This window comes from Elephas maximus, chromosome 9, assembly GCF_024166365.1.
Source record: "Elephas maximus indicus isolate mEleMax1 chromosome 9, mEleMax1 primary haplotype, whole genome shotgun sequence".
In the NCBI taxonomy this organism is placed as follows: Eukaryota; Metazoa; Chordata; class Mammalia; order Proboscidea; family Elephantidae; genus Elephas; species Elephas maximus.
The window spans coordinates 25681402-25698579 of record NC_064827.1 but is presented as its reverse complement, the minus strand read 5'-3'; the positions used below and the strand labels follow the sequence as shown (position 1 = coordinate 25698579).

Genomic DNA, 17178 nt, shown 5'->3' with positions numbered 1-17178 from the left:
GGAAAAAAAGCAAAAATTGCTAAACGGCTGAAAGGAACTCATTTATAATAAATGGAATCACCCAACTTTAAAGAAATTCTTCAGTAAGGTTTCTATGTTCAATTTCTAAATACTTAAGACTACACAATTCTCCAAGAGTGTCCATGCAACTATAAAGATACCCAATACCAATATACCAATAGGGTTTTTTATATTTTAAATATGTACAGTTTATTATATGTTAATTATACCTTAATACAGCTGTTACAAGTCATTAACACTACTATCAATGTAATATTTCAAACTGATAGACTCTTGATTTCCTTCTAATATCCAATAGATTCACTTTCCATTCCCAATAATGATATTCAGAGAATCATTATTTCAGAGAGAGTTTTCCTCCCTCCTTTTTTTGGGATAAAGGCTGAAGATGGGGTGAATTGCTCCACAAAAGGAAAAGAACTGCATTTAAAGAGAATAACTAATAACCAGTGCTCAAACTCCCCGTTATTAGGGACTTGACCGTCATTAGAATTGACTGAAAAGGCCAGAGGGTTGTTTTCGGGTTTTGTTTGTTTTTTTGAGGGAAGGCTCTTTTTAAATATGCTTTACTTCTTTTTTACTTCTAATAAGCAGCAAACAGTAGTGAAGAACTTAGAAAACAAATACTCTTCCTACCTTCTATCCCTGGAAGAATCTATGAATTATAACATTACAAAGGTCATTTACAAACCTTCTGGTTATAGCATATCCAAAATGTTGAAAGCTGAAGTCTCAATAGGTCATCTTGATCCACTGGATTTTTCACATCTTACTTCTCAGAACTCCTTTTACCATTGTAGAAATAAACAAACACAACCACTTTCTTGTAGAGGTATTTAGTCTAAGTTAAATGTTCAGTTAATGCCTTAGTAACTTATGAAAATATAAAAACTGTCCCAAACAGCATTCCAACAGGTATTTTTCTAGATACTACTAGTTTTATTACTGCTTGGAAACTACTGGCCTACTCAAATCTAAAAGGCTTCTAGGAAAGCCAACTGCTCTATCAAGGAAGGCAGATGATTTTAAGTATTATCCTTAAAAGTGTTCACACATTTCCCCAATCTCACTCATTCGGTAGAGAGATTCTTTTGATATTTGCTACCAGTATGACACAGTTGGGTATGGGGATAGCTGGTCTTCTAGTTAATAGGTTGCCATACTATGAGAAGCTACATCTGGACCTGATAGAAAGGACTGAGTATGACTAGATGGATGCAATAACTGGATGGAAGTTTCAATTGTCCTTTTTGGGGAGAAAGTGTGCAAAGAAAGGTAGGAGAAACAGTAAAATGGATATCTGGAGACCAAAAGGGTAGGCTGTGGCTGACACTGGCTAACTGTTCCTTAACCTGTTTCCTGTCCATAAGCCATATGCAAATGTGTGTGTGTGTATTTTAACACAGATGACCTATGTGTTATTGTTTCTTTTTTCACTCTAGAACATCTTTTTAATTGTCACAAGAAATTTCATGTTATAAATAAGTAATCCTTTATTTAGCTATTCATCTGGTGAGAGGCATTAGGTTTGTGTCAATTTTTTTTTAATATTATAGATTGGAGTAAGGAGGCCAAGTTCCTGACAGGCCATGGTAGCTCTGGTCATGGAACATACCCGAAACTGAATGATACGATCCAATGGCTTTCCTGAAAGGACAATGCTTATGTGAATATTTTTTTCATTTTGCTCTCTCTTTAGTAAATATGAGACTAAGAATGACTGAATCACTTAGGGTTAGAGGAAAAGTAGCGCTGTAGTTGTTCCTTAATTTTTCCCCCCAAAAGTTAGGTATCTATTAAATTTTTACAATTTTAAAATACATCTGAAACTCACTAGATGTGCTTCTTACTTACAGAAAAGTTTAAAAAGACATTTTTAAATTCATAGGATCGTTTAATAAAGGAACAAATTTTTTTGTAATATTAAAAAAAAAAAACCCACCTCCTGATGCATAAAATCTTAAAAAATAAATTCTGATCACCTAATTAATTAATACATATATTTAAGCTTTTACTGCAAGGAAAGTACCATACATGGCTCTGTCGAGAACAGATATTGAACAGAATTTAAAGGAACATCTACATCCTAATGGTTGATGGGATTTTGATATGACAATGGATGAGAGCTTCTGAAGAGCTTTTGTATTATAAAATCTTACATTCCCTGAATGGTCACAGTTTTGTAATTCTGTTTATGAAAAATTTTAGACATTGATTGAAAGACTAGCTTGGGGAAGAAACAAAGATTTATACACAGTAAGCTTCTCAAGGAGTTCCTTAGTCTAATCCTGGACCAACTCTTATTTACATGCCCTTTTTCATCATTGTTTTCTGTCCTCTGTGAACTCCTATTGTCTTGTACCCCATCAAGCTGTTAGCATCTTAGAGACTTGTTCCTCTGCCTATCTCCCCACATCATTCCTTGCCTTCCTGCAACTGCTTTGGTTCTTTCTTGCCATGTTTCAACTTTTTTTAGAAAGCAAACTCTTTTTTTTTTTTTTTTTTTTTCCTTCCATTCTCCAAACTTAATTACACTAAGTCTGAGGATAGGAAAGAAAAAGTAATGTAATAAGAAAAAAGGATGTATTTTTCCAAATTTCAAATGGAATACCCTGCAATGATATTTTGGAGCCATTGCAGTAATTGTGCAAAGGGTCACATTTTAAAAATATTTACCTTCTTTTTACTTAAAAAATGTCTAACTTTTGCAACACACAATACAGGGGAGGTCAGCACAACTGGACTAAACCAAAAGCAAAGAAGTTTCCTGAATAAAATAAACTGAATGCTTTGAAGGCCAGCATACAGGGGCGGGGGTTTGGGGATCATGGTTTCAGGGGACGTCTAAGTCAACTGGCATAATAAAATCTATTAAGATAACATTCTGCATCCCACTTTGGAGAGTGGCGTCTGGGGTCCTAAACACTAGCGAGCAGCCATCTAAGTTGCATCAATTGGTCTCAACCCACCTGGAACAAAGGAGAATAAAGAACACCAAAGACACAAGGTAATTATGAACCCAACAGACAGAAACAGCCACATAAACCAGAGACTGCACCAGCCTGAGACCAGAAGAACTAGATGGTGTCCAGCTAAACCGATGACTGCTCTGACAGGGAAAACAACAGAGAACCCCTGAAGGAGCAGGAAAGCAGTGGGGCGCAGACCCCAAATTCATGTAAAATGACCAGACTTAATGGTCTGACTGAGACTAGAAGTACCCCGGTGGTCATGGTCCCCAGATCTTCTGTTAGCCCAATATAGGAACCATTCCCAAAGCCAACTCCTCAGACAGGGGTTGGACTGGACAATGGGATAGAAAATGATACTGGTGAAGAGTGAGCTTCTTGGATGAAGTAGACACATGAGACTATGTGGGTATCTCCTGTCTGGAGGGGCGATGGGAGGGTGGAGGGGGTCAGAAGCTGGCCGAATGGACTAGAAAAGAGAGAGTGGAGGGAAGGGGTGTACTGTCTCATTGGGGGAGAGCAATTAGGAGTATATAGCAAGATGTGTATAAATTTTTGTATGAGAGACTGACTTGATTTGCAAACTTTCACTTAAAGCACAATAAAATTTTTTTTTAAAAAGCCACACTTTCCCTAGTAAACTTAAACAAAATTCATTTTCTTTTAAAAACTACACTTTTTTTAGTTAATAAGCCATGGTTATGATAACAATTAACATCTACTGTATAACCCATTTTCATAAAGTAGGGTTGTTAATGTCATTACTTAATTTAAAAGTCTTATCATTTTTTAGTTTAATCTCATATATTTTGATCTTCCTAATGACTTATACTATTGAGGCGTAGAGGGCAGTCAATTATATTTCAAGGTCAGAGAAAAAGATTTAAGAAAACAACAGCTCTCAAATCACTCTCTAAAACTAATAATTTAAAAGACAAAGTTCAAGCTAGAAGCTAGGTGATTCATAAAAAGTTATGTTCATTTTTATTAGACTAAACAACAGAGAAAATATGTAGCAAAATACTTACCTTATTATGATGTGATAATTTCCATTTTTAAAAGTGTATGTTCCCATATATAGTTTTTAAATACTTTTTTCATGGTTAAACTTGTCTTCAATGGACAGTAATGTAGAATTAGCATTATCATGTTTCTTAATTGATACTAACTTTTGATTAGATATTTCATAAAAATTAGAAAATTTTTAATCACAGTTCAATTTACTTTGTATAAAAATGTTTACAGATAGTAAACATATTTTTCTGATTAAACATGCTCATTGTGAAAAAAACACACACATGCACATATACAGAAAAAAAATTATTTGTATGTAATCCCATTATCATCCAGATATAGGCATTATTAATATTTTGGCAAATAAAACTGAAGTATGCTATAGCTTTTTTTCTAAATTCTATTTATTTTGTTGTTTTGAGAATATACACAGCAAAACATTCACCAATTCAACAGTTTCTATATGTACAATTTAGTAACACTGATTACATTCTTCAAGTTGTACAAACATTCTCACTTTCCTTCTCTGAGTTGTCCTTCTGTCATTAACATAAACTCGGTACCCCACTATATAGAGTTTTGTACCCTGTTTTGAGGCAGGAGAGTGATATTATTTACATTTTCAAAATCATTCTGTTAGAATATAAATTACAGGTATGCAAAAGTTGAAGCAGAGAGACCAGTAGGAGGCTAACAGTGTAATCTGGACTAGAGTTGATAGTGGTTCAGGTAAGGGTAGCTGGAGTAAAAAGTGCTAAGATTCTGGATATATGTGCATTGTGAAATTAAAGTTTCGGATGTAGATCCCTGTAGTCCAGCAATCTATTAGCTAAAAGTGCAGTTATACCAATCCCCACCCCAATATACACAATAGAATGGGATAAGGTAATCATAAAAAATATTCCCACTCAGAAAGAGAAAGGATGGACAACATGCCGCAGTTCCTGGTCCACAGCAATGACAGAATTTGAGATATTCTATCTTGGCACAAGTTTCTTAATTAGACACTGATTCTGAAAGAGATCTGTGGTTCACTCCCTTGCTCCAAACTCTGGGAGGTTCTTCTTTGTCCATTATCCTCCACGGCCACATATGAAATGGATATCGGGGAGGGTGCCCTTTTGTGGGTTATAAAACTCTTACAGTCCTTTTCTTGCTTTTAAAGGTTTAAGGGCCCAAACGTTGATTTAAGGCTAAAGAGTGTAAGGCTCTGAGGTTTATTTTGCTCTTCTTCTTCTAAGGAGCCTGAGTTAGTTGAAAGGCACAGTGCAAAGTTCTTGATGGCAAAAACTAAATAAATAGAAAAATAAATCCTGAATTTCAGCTTAGGTTCTCCTTGTGTCTTTGTTTGAACCCTAAGATGTGTACATGTAAAGTGAAAATCCACAAAGTAAGGAACAGAGCAACTAGGGAGTTCAGCAATGAGTGGCTCTCAGGGATAAACAAGGCTGGGAATCATTCAAGTTTTCTGCAGCCAAGTGGAGAGGCTACACTGATTATTCTGGTCTTTCAACAGAGACCCAAAAAGGGCCAAGCCATACTTCAGTAGTGGACTAAACTATCCCTAAAGTAAAGGTTATTCTATATCTATCCTTATAAGTTTCGAAAGGATTAAACTAAGCCAAAAATAACTGCCTGTCTGAAAAAGGCCAGCACTCTATAAAGGAAGCAGCACAATGCCCAGAACTCAATAAAAAACTAGAAGACATGACAAGAATCAGGAAAATGTGATTCATAACCAGATAAAAAATTTGTTTATAGAAATAGACCAATAGGTTATAGAAATGGTGAAATTAGAAGACAAGAACATTATAAGCAGATAACAACTATTATAATTATCTTCAAGTATTTAAAGGAAAACATGAACATTGTGAGGAGAAAACTTGAAAGATATAAGAAAGAATCAAATTGAAACTCCCAGAGATGAAAAGTATACCTGAATTGAAAATTTTGCTAGATAGCTTGACACTGGATTAGATACTACAGTAAAAAGATTACCGGACTGGAAGACTTAGCACTCAAAACTGCAAAATGAAGTACAGAAAGAAAAAAAGCTGAAAAAATGAACAGAGTCTCAATAACTTGTGGCACAAAATCAGAGAGTCCAACATAGTTTATGTGTAGTAGGAAAGGGCAGATAAAAAAAATTTTGAAAAAATAATGGCTGAAATTTTCAAACTTGATGAAAACTATAAATCCACAGACTGAAGAAGCTTAATGAGCCCCAAGCAGGAAAAACATAAAGAAACCACACCAAGACCCATCATAATTAAATTCCTGAAAACCAATGATAAAAAGAAAATCCTGAAAGCAGCTCAGGGAGAAAAAAAACACATTACATTCAGAAAAACAAAGATAAGATCAACATACATTTCTCAACAGAAATTATGCAAGACAGAAGGAAAAGAAATATTTTTTTATTATACGTTAGATGAAGGTTTACAGAACAAACTAGTTTCTCATTAAACATTTAGTACACATATTGTTTTCTGACATTGGTTAACAACGCCACGACATGTCAACACTTTCCCTTCTCAACCTTGAGTTCCCTATAACCAGCTTTCCTGCCCCCTCCTGCCTTCTAGTCCCTGACCCTGGGCTGGTGTGCCCCTTTAGTCTCGTTTTGTTTTATGGGCCTGTCCAATCTTTGGCTGAAGGGTGAACCTCAGAAATAATCTCATTACTGAGCTGAAAGGATGTCCAGGGGCCATACTCTCAGGGTTTCTCCAGTCTCTGTCAGGCCAGGAAGTCTGGTCTTTTCTTTTTGAGTTAGGATTTTGTTCTACATTTTTCTTCAGCTGTCCGGGACCCTCAATTGTGATCCCTGTCAGAACAGTCAGTGGTGGTAGCCGGGCACCATATAGTTGTAATGGACTCAGTCTGGTGGAGGCTGTGGTAGATGTGGTCCATCAGTCCTTTGGACTATTATCTTTCCCTTTTATGTTTTGTTTTCTTCATTATTCCTTGCTCCCAAAGGGGTGAGACCAGTGGTGTATCCTAGATGGCCACTCACAGGCTTTTAAGATCCCAGACACTATTCACCAAAGTAGAATGTAGAACATTTTCTTTATAAACTATGTTATGCCAACTAAGCTAGATGTTTCCCGAGACACGGTACCCACACCTCTCAGCCCAGCAATTTGGTCCCTCAGGGAGCTTGGATGTGTCTATGGAGCTTCCATGACCTTGCCTTATACAAGTTCTGCTGGCTTCCCCAGTACTGTGTATTGCCTTACCCTTCACCAAATTTACCACTTATCTACTGTTTAATTAGTGAGAAACAACATTTTTAACGTGTGTTCAGAGAAACTGTCAACCTAGATATTTATACTGAATATCTTTCAAAAATAAAGACATGTACTACAAAAAATGTTAAAGTGCTTCAAGGAGAAGGAAATGATGCTAGATGGAAATCTGGGTCCAAATAAAGCAATAAAGGTCAAAAATGCTAAGTATGTAGACAACAATAAAAGCCTGTGTTTTCCTTTGTTTTTAAATTTCTTTATAATTGAATTTACTGTATGAAACAAAAATAATAACAATGTATTGCAGACTTTATAACATATGTTAAAGCAAAATCTATTGCAACAACAACAAAGAGAACTGGAGGGAAGAAATCAAAGTATATCACTGTAAGATTCTTACTTTATGCCTCAAGTGCTGTACTATTATTTGAAAACAGACTGTGATGGGCTAAAGAAGCATATTGTAAAAAATAAAACAAAGAGAAATACCTAATAAGCCAATAGTGGAGATCTTAAAAACTTCTAAAAACCACTCAATACCTGATAAAGGGCTAGATAGTAAATATTTTAGGTGTTATAGGCCACACAGTCTCTGTTTAATTACTCTGCCATGGTAGTACAAAAGCATCCATAGATAATACATAAATAAATGAGCATAGCTATATTCCAGTGAAACTTTATATACACACACAGAGCAAGCTACAATTGACCCATGGGTCATAGTTTGTTGAACCCTGATCTAATAAGCTTACCCGTTAAGTAATTAGAAAAAGAAAAGCAAAATAAACCTAAAGTATATAGAAAATGGAAATAATAAAGATAACAAAAAAAGTCATAGAAAAGAATGAGAATAACTTAACAAGTGAAAACTTAATTTTTTTTTTAAACTGATAAAATAGAGAAGAGAAAAGAGAACACAAATTACCAGTATCATGAATCAAAGAAAGATTATCACAACAGATCCTACAAACATTACAAGGATAATAATGAAATATTATGAACAGACCAAATGGGCAACACCTGCCCAAAAGCAAAGATGAGAAGGCAGGAAGGGGCAGGAAAATTGGATGAATTGGCAGGGAGAACCCAGCATGTAAAGGGAAAAGGGGAGAGTGCTGACACATTGCAGGGACTATAACCAATGTCACAAAGCAATTTGTGTGTAAATTTTTTAATGAGAAATTAATTTGTACTATAAACTTTCACCCAAAGCACAATAAAGTTAAATTTAAAAATACATATTATGAACAACTTTATGGCAATAATTTTGATGGCTGAGTACTAAATGAAGTATTAACAAATTGTGTGTATCAGTGCATCGAAAAACAAATCATCACAGCTAACGGGTTTATTTCAGGAATGCAAGGCTGGTTCAATATTGAAATACTGAATAATGTAATTCAGGGGTAAGAAAACTTTAGATGGTAAATATTTGGATTTTGTGGACCACATATGGTCTCTCTGTCACATATTCTTGTTTTTTTTTTTCCCCCCAAGCTTTTAAAAATGTAAAAACTATCCTTAGCTTACAGGCTGTACAAACACAGACTGTGAGCCACAGTTAGTTAAACCCTGAGGTAATTCAACATACTAAGAGTAAGGGAGAGAAAATTATATGATCCTCTCTATAGATGCATAAAAAAGTATTTGACAATATCCACCTTTCATTCATGATTGAACGAGCAAACAATACATACACCAGAAAAAAATTTTTTTACTAATCTAGGAGGATTATTCCCTTAACCTGATGAAGATTAGCAACCAAAATCCTATAACAAACTTCCCTATTTATAGAGAAACATTAGAAGGGTTATCTTTAAGATTGGGAACAAGACAAAAATGTCTACCATCTCTACTTCTACTCAACGTTGTATCCCAGCAAGGCAGAAAAAAAATTAAAGTCATAAGGTTTGGGAAGGAAAACAAAAAAAGGTATCATTATAGAACAAAAAATATTATTTATGTAGAAAATACTAGAATACACAGATAAAGTATTAGAATTGATAAGCAAGTTTAGCAAGGTAACTGAATTTAAGCTTAAAATATTTATCTATTCATGTGCCAGTGACTTGGTTGATCTTAATCTGGGAAGATCCTGAAGGACTAAATTAGGCAAGATTTCTTCCAGAGAGGAGTTTGCATTTGCTTCTGCCAGGACCTGGGATTATCCCATTCAGGTGATTAGGCAATTCCTTAATGTAGGCATCTCAGGTTCAACCCGCTACCTGCTGGTGTGGCCCAGATCTTAGTCTCCTGCTCCCAGCAGTGATGTCCGCATTCACCTCCAGAGCAAACCCAGCACCTGATCACGGTACTAGCTTTGCTTTCAGCTCCCCGGGGTTTGCCTGTGTTATGTTTTTGTCCTTGGAGACTTCCGTTATTTATTAATGCGCTGCTGGACTACAGGAAGTTTCTTATCCAAGATCTTGCTGTATTATAATGGGAAGGCCCTTCTGAGCATCTAGTCCAAGGCATGATTTATAAAAGTTATTAGATATAGAAAACTGACTAAAAACAAAACCCCCAAAATGTAAACAGTCATTGTTGTCAGGTGATAAACCATGGGTAACTTGTCCTTATTGTATTTTACATATTTTCTATCCACGATCTCATTTTGTTTTCATAACGAATAAAAAATGATAAACTTATTTTAAAGAAGTTATATGCAGGGTTCAATTTTAAAAAATAGCTATTTTTAAAGAAGTATTATTGGGAAACACAAAAGAATACTCATCAAGCATGTATTTGCTTTTCAAACAGTACCTTAATTAATTCTCATAAAAATCCCGTAACTTAATTATCATTATCTCTATTTTTTCAGAAGAGGAAACTGAGGCTCAGAGAGGTTAAGTAATTTGCCCAAGTGACAGAACTGGGATTTGAATTCAGGAAAATTTGTTTCAAGGCTAGTGTTTTTTCCACTGAACCATGCTGCCTCCCACAAGAGAGCGTTTTTGAATTACCACCTGCTAGTTCTAATTAAGAGATAGTAATTAAACAATTTTCCACTCTTGACAACAATATTTAAGCTACTGCCATTTTTAAGAAATTAATATGAACAGCTCTGCATCTTCTGGAAGATGCCATACCTAAACAAAGTACAAACCATTAGAGAAAAAGGCCAGAATGACACAGTCGTATGCTTTCTCAAAGCATAATTACATTATCCATTAATGAAACATGAAGCATAAAAAAGTCTCTTAATGACCAATATATTTTTTTTAATGTTCAGCTTGACTAGTAATCAAAGAAATAGAAATTAAAGTAACAATGACACATCCCTCAAATTGGCAAAAATTTTTAAAATAACAATAGCCAGGTTTGGGAAAAAAGTGCAATTCTCTCATATTTTAAGAGAAAATGTAATTGGTAAAAACTTTTGTAGGTCAAATGATAATACGTATACTTTTAAAATGCATGTGGCTTTTGGTCTAGTAATTCCTGGTCTAGGAATTTAACCTGAGGAAATAATTACGGATATTTACATAAAGATTTAGCTACAGGGTTATTTATCATAGAATTACTTATAAACCCATTGCTGCTGAGTCAATTCCAACTCATAGCAATCTCACAGGAAAAAAAAGAACTGCCTCATAGGGTTGCCAAGGCTGTCGTCTTTACAGAAGTAGACTGCCACATCTTCCTCCAGCAGAAGAGCTGGTGAGTTTGAACTGCCAACATTTCAGTTACCAGTCAAGTGCTTAACCACTGCACCACCAGGGCTCCTTGGAATTACTTATAATAGCAAAAAATAAAAGAATCAAATAAACACACACACAAACCTAGAATCAATCAAAATATACGATAAGAAGAAACTATGGTACGTTCAAAAGGAATTCCATCGGCTATTAACAACTATGACACCACCATATTTATTAACATCTTGACAAGATATTTTTAAAAAGTAAGAAAACAATACGTATAGTATGATTGTATTTTCATTAACCTATATTTGAGGTTTTTTATATTTATTTATACCACTGTATTTTCAAAATATAAGGTCTGGAATATATACATCAAAATTTTAACAGTAGATATGTCTTTCAGATGTAATCTGAAATTATTCTAATTTTTTAGCTATATTTCTTATTTTTCCACAATGAATATTACTTATATTAAAGCAGAGAAAAAAGAAAAATTGATATTATAGTATCATAGCAGTTGATATACAAAAATTTTCATAATCTATAATTAAGTTGGAAACCCTGGTGGCATAGTGGTTAAGTGCTACGGCTGCTAACCAAAGGGACAGCAGTTCAAATCTGCCAGGTGCTCCTTGGAAACTCTATGGGGCAGTTCTACTCTGTCCTATAGGGTTGCTATGAGTAGGAACGGACTCGGCGGCACTGGGTTTGGATTTTTTTTTTTTTTTTTTTTGGTTTTATAATTAAGTTACACAAACAAGTTACAAAACAGTATATAATTATGTACTCATTTATGGAAGAAAAACTGTCTATATTAGGCTTAACTATATGAAATTGTTGACATTTGTCTGTTTTGACTTACAAAAATAGCAATTTCAAAAGGTTGAACTTAATACACTTATCTAAAAAAAATACCCAAAATGTTAATAGTGTTTATCTTGGTATGATGGGGGATTTTCTTCACCTTTAAAGTCATCTATATTTTCTTTAAATTCACCTGTATTTTCTTCTTGTAGTTTTCAATGTTTTCTAATCTTTCTAAAACTAAATCCTAGTTTCAACAGTTATAGGCCAGAAAACCCTGGGCAAGCCTATTGAACTATTTTTAAGCCTCAGTTTCCCCAAAAAACAATGAAAATAGTAACAGTCACCCATCTCACAGGGTTAGCTTAAGACTGAAATAAGATAATTTGTGTAGAGACTGTAGCATAGAGCCTGGCACACGTATGCTGCCAATAAATAGTATCTTTTTTATAATGTAATGTGGTCATTAGGAAAGGCAGATGTGAATCTGATACTGAGCAACGGTTGTTCAAGTTGTTTAATCTCTCTGTATCTCCGTTTTCTCACCTATAAAATGGGAATAATCCCACAGAGTTTTTGTGAAGACTACATGAGATAACTGTAAAGTATTTAGCACAATGGCAAACAGTAAGCTCTCAATAATTTAGGAATTTTATTTTTATTGTTGTTAGCTATTAGAATAAACATATTATTTGTATAATATATACCAACTCTGAGTTGCTTAACTGTATGAGGAATGATACTCAATACAGTGTTTATATTTAGTTGTTCCATCCAATGCATATAACCATACTAGTGGAAAATCCACAGTATCATAATCATAAACTAGAATTCTATTCTACCATACAGTCACCATTTCCCAAAGGTGTCACAGTCCTAAATTCATTAATCAAAGTTTCAAAATTACAACTACTATACTGTAACTTCTCTATTGCTTTCTAAATACCCACAAACATGTGGCAGGAAAAACATATTCTTCTTAACCAAACCTCCCTCCCTGTCATACACACATAAACTTCTATAAGAACCAAATAGACCCAGACCCAAACTCGTCCAATATCCAAAAGATACCTAGAGTTTCAATGTCCAGAGGGAATAAAACAAGAAAATGAAAAGAACTAAACGCTGGGAGAATCAAGGGAAAAAAAGGAATAAATATGAAAATTATTACTGGAAAATCACCACTTTGTTTTAAACCAACAAATAAAGCCAACTTTTATGTTTTCAATACATGTGAATGCATGCTTACAATTGATGACTCATAACTATCTTTCATTCCATGCTTATCAGCTCTTATAAAATAAAATGTCACGTCTTGGAATCTAGTCCCCATTCAGTAGATACACCATTTCCTCAAAGAATCACACAGAGAACAGACCCTTATGCAAGGAACACTCTCCTACCTTAACAGCTTCTCCAAGGGTCTGGTTTTTGTCAGCTTCCTCACTCGAGTGCAATTCAAGTCTATAATTCAGCTCTTGTAGTTGTTGTGCCTGTTCATTCAGTAGCATCTGTGCCTGCTGCTCCCGAAGTAAGGCATTATTCAGTTCTTCACAGGCACTTTCAAACTTCTCATGGGTGATCAATTTCTGAAAAAAGGAAAAAGTAATTACTTGGTTCTAAGTAACTGCATTGTTGCACCATTTAATCTTCAGAATTATATTTGCTAACATAAAGAATATAACGCAAACATTCCTAAGGGTCTGATACATGACAAAAAAGATACAGTTTGTTTTTCTTAATTTCTTAAGTCAAGATCATATCTCCCCCCATTCCCAGGCTTCACACTATCGTATCAATCTGTTTTGTTTTCTTTACAGCCATTATTATTATCTATATTCATCTCATAGAGTTGTCCACTTTTTCATCGTGTATCCACACCCTCCTATCAACCACACAAATATAAGGATGTGAGCACCACTGAGCAGGGACCTCATTTAGCTTGTTCACCCAACACACAGAAGAAAGCCTGGAACTCAGCAAATTCTCAAAAGATATTAGCTGAATTAAAAAACTCATATATAAAATCTGCCAATAACACAATAACCATATTGTACCATAACATATGATATGGTTTTTACAATATCATGACTGCTTTGGAGAGGAGAGCACTCTCTTCTGCAATAACTAATGACAGTTCTAGACTGGGGACTATCCCTTACTGTGTGTGGAACCCAAAGCAAGACACACATGTTTTATCTCCTGTTCAAAACATTTAAACAAATGAAAATTACAACAAACCATGAGAGATGTCTTGATCTTGAAGAAGAAAGAACAAGAATGCTTCACAAAATGTAGGTAACGTGAAAAATGTAGGTGGAAAACTAATGGCGGACCATGCAGGCCACTTCATCATACTAAGCATATATATACCCATTTAGGATTTATATGGTTCCCATTTCTAAGAATTTGAGGTGGATTAATGCAATTAACCACAAATATAAGGCAAGTTGATTTAAAATTTTTAAGGAATCTAGAGGGTAAAAGAGCAAAATAAAAATCCTGTTACTTCTAGGCATCTGGAATGCATAAATTACTGCAACTGAATGCAGACTTCATCTCTGAGTTTTCTGACAAATAAGAAAAAACAGGAAGGTGCTGAATTATAGTTTCCTCAAGGCCAATAACAGCAAGCATGCAAACTCATCTATAGAAAAATTTTTGCTGGAATAGGTTGGAAGACAAATTTATCATATAGGCCTTTCTATAGTATGTATAATAAGGACTCCATTTTATTTTGGCATCAGATACCTTGCCTGCTACCTCCCTGAAGCAATTGTTATTTTTTACTATTACTTGCCTTTTCAAGGGTATTTATCATGTATTTCTCAACATGGATAAAATCTTAAAAGGCAACAGTACCATATAAAAATAGATGTCTAATTACTTCCTCAAGATAATAGAATGATCACAGGGCACACATGAAAGCTGCCTCATTTCCTGAGAATCACCGAGCAGAGATATCTAATAAATACATTACCAATACTTGTATAGTGTTTAGATTTTACAGAATACCCTCTTTGTCCTCCCTCTTAATAGCTGCCTCACTCTCTATATTGTCTATTAAAAAACCAAACCCCCACTTCTATAACGTCAGCTGTAACAGTCTCTTTTCCACACTCAAGCTCCATTTCTACTTCTTAACATCCCTCTATTCCCTGACACCACAGAATATCATAGTATTCTTCTGAGTCTCAGGAACAAGATATTTTTGTACCTTTTCTATCTTTTGTTTGTTGTGTGTTTTTTTTTAAAACACCCATTGCCACCAGACCATTCTGCTCTTTGCAATTCACTTGACCTCTATAAATCATGATCCCCACCATTTTACAGAACTTCTTTTATTTTAACAGAATTTGTGTGCCCTTCCCACTCCTTCAAAATATCTCCTTTACATGAAAATGTAGCTGATTTTAGAAGAAGAGAGTAATACAGAATAAGAAAGAGATGGTATGTGAAAGCATTTATAAGGAGCTAATAAACCATTATGATATGGAAGTTAGCTGTTAAAGAACAGCTATCAATAGGTAAATATGGTATTCCAAAAAAATGGAAGAACTGAGTAGCTTTTGGCCAGCAGGATGTTCCCCTTTATGTTGTAATTTTAGATCAACTATAAAGAAGTTGTTTTATTTTCTACTACATACTTTACCTGAAATCACTGAAAGCTGATCAGTTGTAGGCAGACTCCCCAATTTTTTTAAGAGGAAAATAGTCTTTTTTAGTCTATTGTTTTTTTAACAATCTTTTGTTAACACAGCCAGATATAGAAATTAACCACAAAATGAAGTGATTAAAAATATGAGTTCTGAAGCCAGACTACTTCAGTTCAAATCTTGTTATTTCCACTTGCTGTGTGACTATGGGCAAGTTACTTAGCTGCTCTGTACCTCAGATTCCTCATTTGTTAAATAAGGATAATAATAAGCCTGTAAAGTGCTTATGATCAGCACCTGATACATAGTCAATATCGTCAATAAATGTTAGAAATCATCACTGTTATTATTATAACTTACAATCGTATGCCAAAATATAAAAAATTACATGTCTCATTCCCTCAATTATTAATTCAACTAGTCCTATTTTTATTTCTACACTTCTGAGAAGCTGGACTATATGAAAAAGAAGGTCGAAGCAGGATTGGAGGAAGATTCATTAACAACCTGTGTTATGTAGATGACACAACCTCGCTTGCTGAAAGTGAAGAGGACTTGAAGCAATTACCGATAAAGATAAAAGAGTACAGCCTTCAGAATGAATCACACCTCAACATAAAGGAAACAAAAATCCTCACAACTGGACCAATAAGCAACATCTTGATAAATGGAGAAAAGACTGAAGTTATCAAGGACTTCGTTTTACTTGGATCTACAATCAACACTCTTTCAACACTCATGGAAGGAGCAGTCAAGAAATCAAATGACATTGCATTGGGTAAATGTGCTGCAAAAGACCTCTTAAAGTGTTAAAAAGCAAAGATGTCACCTTGAAACTAAGGTACACCTGACCCAAGCCATGGTGTTTTTCAGTTGCCTCATATGCATGCAAAAGGTGGACAATGAATAAGGAAGACTGAAGGAGAACTGACTGACGCCTTTGAATTATGGTATTAGTGAAGAATATTGAATATACCATGGGCTGCCAAAAGAACGAACAAATCTGTCTTGGAAGTACAGTCAGAATGCTCCTTAGAAGCAAGGATGGCGAGACTTCGTCTCACATACTTTGGACATGTTATCAGGAGAGATCAGTCCCTGGAGAAGGACATCACACGTGGTAAAGTAGAGGGTCAGTGAGAAAGAGGAGGACCCTCAATGAGATGGACTGGCACAGTGGCTGCTACAATAGGCTCATGCATAACAAGGATTGTGAGGATGGCGCAGGACCAAGCAGTGTTTGGTTCTATTGTACACGGGGTCACTATGAGTCAGAATCAACTCAGTGACACCTAACAACAACAGCGGAGGAAATTCATACTAAACATTTCCTGGACTGTATTCCTAGCTTTTACCGCAAGCTAGTTATTCAACCAAAGCCCTAAGAAGAATACTCTGTCACCTTTCAGCACTTTCTTTCAAATACTCCCTTATCTCTAGATTCTAGAAACTGAGTCATGACTACTTCTAACTACTCAAAGATAAGATGTTAGCTTGTTTTCCTAATACTTAAACAATGTTCTCGGCAATCAAATTTTGTAGAATACTTGAATTCTTCATAGATATTCTGGGAAGCAACATATGTAAAGAATCTTCTAATTTTCAAGAAAGCTACTATTACCTAAACCTCTATTTCCAAGTTGACTAAATTCTAAATCTCAAAATTGGATCAATGGCTGTCTCTTTCCATCTTGGCAGATGATCTCAGATCCCATTTTTAACTTGTATACATGCTAGGATGCAGGTCAAAAGCAGGCAGAGACATACTCAAAGGAACTTACTGGTTTTTAAAAGTACAAACAGCTCTTTACAATTTACTTATAAT

At 34.9% G+C, this 17178-nt stretch overlaps 1 protein-coding gene across 7 annotated transcripts in view; it reads right to left on the bottom strand.

Moving 5' to 3' along the window:
* Window positions 1-17178, bottom strand: part of CCDC171 (coiled-coil domain containing 171) — a 419844-nt gene that overhangs the window by 245975 nt on the left and 156691 nt on the right. For all 7 annotated transcript variants that reach the window (XR_007518562.1, XM_049894821.1, XM_049894820.1 and 4 more), the window contains one exon: window positions 13101-13286. Coding sequence is in view for 6 of the 7 variants with exons in the window: in XM_049894821.1 (XP_049750778.1) it covers window positions 13101-13286 (186 nt within the window). In the remaining variant the exon portion in view is untranslated. The remainder of the gene's footprint in view (window positions 1-13100; window positions 13287-17178) is intronic.